General features: G+C 48.2%; 1 protein-coding gene across 10 annotated transcripts in view; it reads right to left on the bottom strand.

Annotated features, from left to right (window-relative positions):
• PCNT (pericentrin) overlaps positions 1–5,223 on the bottom strand; it is a 70,270-nt gene extending 65,047 nt beyond the window's left edge. For all 10 annotated transcript variants that reach the window (XM_054277638.1, XM_054277634.1, XM_054277636.1 and 7 more), the window contains exons 1-2: positions 5,163–5,223; positions 33–230 (exon numbers count right to left, since the gene is read on the bottom strand). In XM_054277638.1, the coding sequence (XP_054133613.1) occupies positions 33–230; positions 5,163–5,216 (252 nt within the window). In that variant the 5' untranslated portion in view covers positions 5,217–5,223. The remainder of the gene's footprint in view (positions 1–32; positions 231–5,162) is intronic.
• Between the last annotated feature and the right edge of the window lie 777 nt (positions 5,224–6,000).

Genomic DNA, 6,000 nt, shown 5'->3' on the forward strand with positions numbered 1-6,000 from the left:
GTGGAGCCAAGGCAAGAAATACTAAAATTTACCTGTGCCTCTGTTGGTGCCTCTGGCAGGCTGGTGTCTCCAGCCTGAGGCTCTAAGCCCTTCCCAGCATGTCTGGCTGCTACTGGGTGCTCTTCCTTCGGAAGGTCATGCGCGTGGACAGCCGAGCCCTTCCTCTTCGCCGCCTTTTTCTGCGGCTGCGCGACGTCGCCCTTTGCTTTTCGCTGTCTGAAGTAAGCAAGCTGTTCAGGAAAGATTGCAAGAGGTACAGGGAGAGGTAAGTAAGGAAAAAGTAGCAGGACCACAAGATTAACACAGTCATGGGTGACAGAGCTCCTGTCTTGAGAAATTATGTACATCTGCAGAAAAACTGCTTTATCTGCCTGGATAACTCACAACATACTGGATAACTGTGCCATCAAGCAAATCTCACACCAGCACTAAAGGCTCATTTCCACACAAGAATCAAAGTTTTACTCAGTGAAACTTGGTGTGTCAATAAGAATCCAGAATCACAGCAAAACAAATTAGTAAATGAACAACTTGTCAATATAGTAGAAGCATTAGGAAAAAATAATCATTGAGCAGCTTTTCTGCAAGACCAGCAAAAACAAGAACCCCCTTGTCATGGTGCCAGCACCAGCACACCCCTACAGACACATCTAAACAGGTCTTAGCCAGCGTAAGCTTTGAGATGAGGATTCACTTCCGCTGATTTTAATGCTCCTTCCCTGCCACCCCCTTTAAGAGAACACAGCAAAACTTCTTCGCCAGAAAGCAGCCTCCAGTACATAAATAGAAAATCAATTAAGCCAGGTCATTTTAATTTCTTCTGTTGAAGAATCAGATGCTCTACTTTATCAGGCTATCACAGCTCTACAAAGCCCCAGGGGCTTGTAAAGAATGTCACTGACAATTTATTACCCAACTCTCCCTAACACCCTAAACAGCTTAAAAAGGATTATTGTTATTTTCAACTCTAGTATTGTGTTTAGGCAGCATTTCCAAGTAACATCTCCCACACAGCAGAAATCCAGACATCCTTCTGATAAGGAAAAAGACTTCAAGGTTAAAACCACAAGTTACCACAAGTTATCAAGTGCAGTGTAATATCCTTGTGATGAGACAAAACAGAGTTAACTGATGACTGGATGTAAACATCACTGCCAAGTTCTACCTGCAATTCATATGAAAAGCCACAGCTTAACAGCTTGGTTTTCCTGTCAAACAGCCACCTTGCAGAAAAATCTTGTTCCATTCTTCTCATTCAGTTTGTGAAAAGGATCCAGTTCAGTCCCCTCTCCTTACAGGAACTTCCAGCTGACAGCTTAGCTATTCAACAGGTGCACACTTACACATCTGCTACACCCAGCAGCCTGTCTAAATGGTTCATTTGCCGAAAAACATCAATTTCTTACCAGCTGATCAAATTCTTATGTACAAAAACTTAATTTTTAAGGCTACCTTCTGTAATTCCTACAGTGAAATGCAGATTAAGTGAAGATTGCCAGACTTGTGCCTTTGCTAACAAGCAGAATGAACAGACCACAAAGCTGCAGTGAGACACAAATACTATCCTCTGAAACCAGGTGTCAGCTCCAGCACTTACTGATGGCACTGCGTGTCAGAAATAGCTACAGCACTCATTAACCTGATAACATGGGGAAACGGGGCAGCAGGAAACCTGCAGGAAAATGGAGAGTACAGGAAACTGCTGAAGCAGGGAAAAAGGGAAAACAGGAGTAAAAGAAGCAGAAAAGATGAAAGGCAGAGAGAGTGGGAATTACAAAGAGCAGTTACTGATTCATGAAGGGAGACCAAGAATCTCACATTAAAATACCAAAACTTGGCATGACTGAACACCTAAACACTCTACATTTTTAAATGCACAGGTCAAAGAAAACAAAACTTACTTTGTCCCATTCACACACACTAAACATATAAACTAATAATACATGCCATGCAAAAATATCTAACTACACCAAAACTTTATGGAACTACTGGACTTGGTGGAGTGGCATGCTCCAGATTTATGGGAAAAGTTCCATTTAGAGCAATATCAGGTTTCCAAAGCCTCTCATCAGCTACATGAAGAGTTGTTGTAAGAGAATCTCAAATTCACTGCCAGCACCAAGTACTGAGTGTGAACATGAAGAAAGAAACAAGACACAACTGCCTCTGCCTCACCACAGTGAGATGCCATCATGCCTGTTTTCAAAAATTTAACTTTCCTTTTGCTTTCTAGAAGCACATGCAAAAGTGAAAGCTTCATTTCTATCCAAAATGCAGCATTGCCACAGGAACCCTGAGAGCACTGTCCTCCACAGCACCCACAAGGACACCTTTCCACAGGTACCAAAGCACTGCAACTTCATTTCACCAGCACCAGTCAGTTAAAATTTGATGTATTACTTTATGTGCTTCAGAAATGAGTACCAAAACCAATACCCAGAGAAAACAGAGCAGAAAACCACATCAGCACCAAACAGAAACAGGTTGTTCAAACAAACGTTAGCCCAGCTCTTGGATACAGCAAACATAAACAACGAGTGCTCTTAGACAAAACCAAGAAGTATTTTCTAGACCTTCCTCAAAATGATGAGGTGAGAAAACTTCCTGGAAAACCTGCACTCATTTTGCAGGTACTAACTGTAAAATGGAAGCAGAGCAGAACTTCCCACACCTGAGGTATGGCACAGAGCTCTGTAACCAGAGGCACAGGTGATCAACATGCAGACTAATTAAGGTGAGGTGGAAACAAATAAGGAGAAAAAAGCAGCTCTGAATAATTAGGTTTGTTCTGTTTCTCAATTACTACCCTGGCTATCAGCATTGCATTTGTTACAAACAGGAATCTGGCTACCTGATACAGTCAGTACTTAGGTGCCAATTACAATCTCCAATAAATACAACAGTTGGCATTATTATTAATATTATTAGGCGATAACTTAAATGCATCTCAAAAATGGAATTTTAAATTCCTTTATGCAAAAGAATAATGCAAGCGCAGGTCTGAAGAGGAAAACATCTAGATAATAATAATAATAATTTCTCTGCCAAGTCATTGCTTAGCAGACTAAAATCTAAGGATGCTAAAGATGAAATAATTCATTTTCTGGAGGGTGGGGGTGAGGCAGAAAGCCCTCAAGGGTTCCCACCTCCAGAGTGAAGCAGCATCCAACTGCAGTTACATCACTGCACAGGTTGCCACAACAGAGGCCTCTCACACACAGGCCAGCCTCACTCTGTCCCCTGCTGCCAGCAGCTCCTCCAGAGAGGCTTCAGAAAGCTGATCTGGTGGGCACTGAACACTCCTGTGTCACACTAGGGATGGGATCACCTTAAGCTGCTCTAGGAGAGACAACCTGCACTTGCTCATGGTGCTTCCTCCCTTTCAAAACCGTGCTGTGTCCATGAGGAGGGGAGCACAGAGAAAACTAGAAAAATAAAAAGCAGAGGAATAACAAAGGGGAAATGTCACCTGGGAGCCTTTTGGAAGCTGTCTGGTGCCCACAATCTGGCAGCCAGGGAACAGATCTCTGTGATATTTTCATCAGCAGAGGAAGCACCACATCTATCTCTGCCTCTAAACTCTCCCTCTCCTCTCAGCATTCCATGCAGCAGCAACACTGACGGGGCTGCTAATGATGTTTTTGTTTTTTAATGGGAAGAGAGAGATTTGGCACACAGTATAAAAATAGTAAATGCAACCCTGGCTCTGTAGGTATAACTTGAAGCATAAAGCAGGTCCCTGCCTTTATTTTTTTTCTTTTTTTTTTTAATGGCAAACAACAGCTTTCCAACAGGTGGGAGCTGCTAACTTACTCAAGCCAAGTCTGCCACATTTTTCTAATCACAAAGAGGTCCTACACCTGGAATTAATGTATGTTAACAGAAATGCTAACACAAGTTGTGCCATGCTAAGGTAACTCTTCAACCTTAGGAGCTCCTGCTTTCAGAGCTTTTTCTTGAGCAGTTGTTTTCACAGCACAGCACAAGGCTGGCAAGGCAGGCAGAGGAGAATCTGCTGAGCAGGAGCAGGCAGTGTGGAATCCATGGCAGCATCAGGGAGGGCCAGGCCAGGGATGGAGGAGCTGCACTGCCCAGCACCAGGCTGCAGCTCCAGCTTCAGCTCCAGCCCTGCTCCCTTCCACAAAAGCTCTCTTGGATTTTCTTTTGCACAGCACTGGTGGGAAGCAGCTGAAACACAAACACAGGACAGCCCCAAGCCACCTTTGACCCCACCAGCCAGACATCCAGTCAGGTTCCCTGCAGAAAGGGCAGGATCTGGGAAGATCTGATGGGTCCAAACTTCCCACAACCCTGTCTATAGCCACCATTCCAGTCCTACTGAAATGGTGAGAACTAAAAAGCCTTATTCAGCAGGGACAACCAGAAGGGAAACATGACAAAACCAGCACAAAACCCAGCAGAAACACTGAATTAAAAGGACAGTAACCAAGCATTTTCAATCAGCTCCTTGAACATCATTACCAAACCAAAGCAGAAGTGTTTATCTAACGGGGCTAGCACACAACCAGCGTTAAACACGTGGCTGCAGGTAACAATTACTCGGAGAATGTTATCTTGATGTATCAGCCTCATAAGTCCCTAAATATTATCTTTATGCATCAGCCTCATCCTGTGAGCTGCACACAAGTCCCTACACTACCCCTGAATGTTCAAGGCTTATGAAGTGTTTGCTGCTGGCGTGACTGGAAGGCACCAAAGCGAGCCCAGCTCTCTGCTCTCCCTGCGGACACCAAGGCAAGGGAATGAGCCACCGAGTAATAACACAACACCTGTTCTTCGGGATCCTCGATCCCCAGTGCAATATTATATATCCCTAGCACAAACCCTGAATCCTGGGCAAAAATAGGAGAGCTGGGAGGAGAAACAACAAGAGCAGAGGCTGAATGCACATGCACAGCTCACAGCTGCTCCGTGCTGACCCGAGTCAACGTTCCCATGCCTGCGCAGCGGGATTTGCCCCGCAGGCGGTGGGCACGGCTTCTCCTGTGGAGCCCAACCGGGGACACCCTCAGGCCGGCAGCCCGCTCCCAGCTCCGAGTCACAGGGAAGCGGAGAGACCCGGGCCGGGCTGAGGCCAAGCAGGGAGGGCCCGGCAGCGCTCTCAGCGCAGCCTCCGCCTCACCGGGACCGCTTCCCCTCACCTTAGCCCTGCCTGCCTCCAACTTGCGCCGCCGCGCCTCCTCCTGCGCCTCCATGCGGCGGCGGGGCCGGTGCGTGCCCCCCGCGCCCTCACGGCGCCGGCGGCGGTAGCAGCAGCAGCGTAGCGTCGGTCATGGCCGCCCCGGGCCGCTCCCCGCCCGCCGCCGCGCCAGCCGCGCCGCGCGGGGCGCGGCTCCGCGCCCATTGGCCACAGAGCATGACGCACCGAGGCTACCGGCCAATGGCGACGGCTTTTCTCAGCTGAGCTCCGCCCACTCCCGCTAAGTGGCTGCTGGGATACCGCGGGCAAGCCGGTGCGAATCGCTGGCCCCGCCCATTCCCGCGGCAGCCACCAATGGGAGCGTCCCGCGCCGTTTCAAAAGGGCCGCCGGCCACGCCCAGCACGGGAGACAGCCAATGGGGAGCGAGGACCTGGAGGCGGGCAATGGAGGCGGGGCTAGGGGTGGTGCTCAATGGAGGGGCGGGGCTAGGGGCGGGGCTCAATGGAGGGGCGGGGCTAAGGGCAGTGGCCGATGGAGGCGGGGCTAGGGCGGGTAATGGGGCGGGGCTAGGGGCGGTGGCAAATGGAGGCGGGGCTAAGGGCGGCCAAAGGAGGCGGGGCTAAGGGCAGCCAATAGCGTGCGTGGAGGGTTGGTGGCTGCTTTCCCGCCTTTTTGTTTATTTGTAAATTTTCAGCGAATAAATAAATTAATGTTCATTGGTTCTAAGGTGCATGATTCTCTTCAGTAATCAGCATTCTGTGCTGTACTGGTTATTGGTTTCTCACTCTTCATGCTGATTTGGTTGTCATTCTTTAATCTCTCTATCATTTCCTTGCAC

The sequence above is a fragment of the Melozone crissalis genome, unplaced genomic scaffold (assembly GCF_028551555.1).
Source record: "Melozone crissalis strain CALT ecotype California unplaced genomic scaffold, PUWL_Pcris_2 ptg000023l_1, whole genome shotgun sequence".
Classification (NCBI taxonomy): domain Eukaryota; kingdom Metazoa; phylum Chordata; class Aves; order Passeriformes; family Passerellidae; genus Melozone; species Melozone crissalis.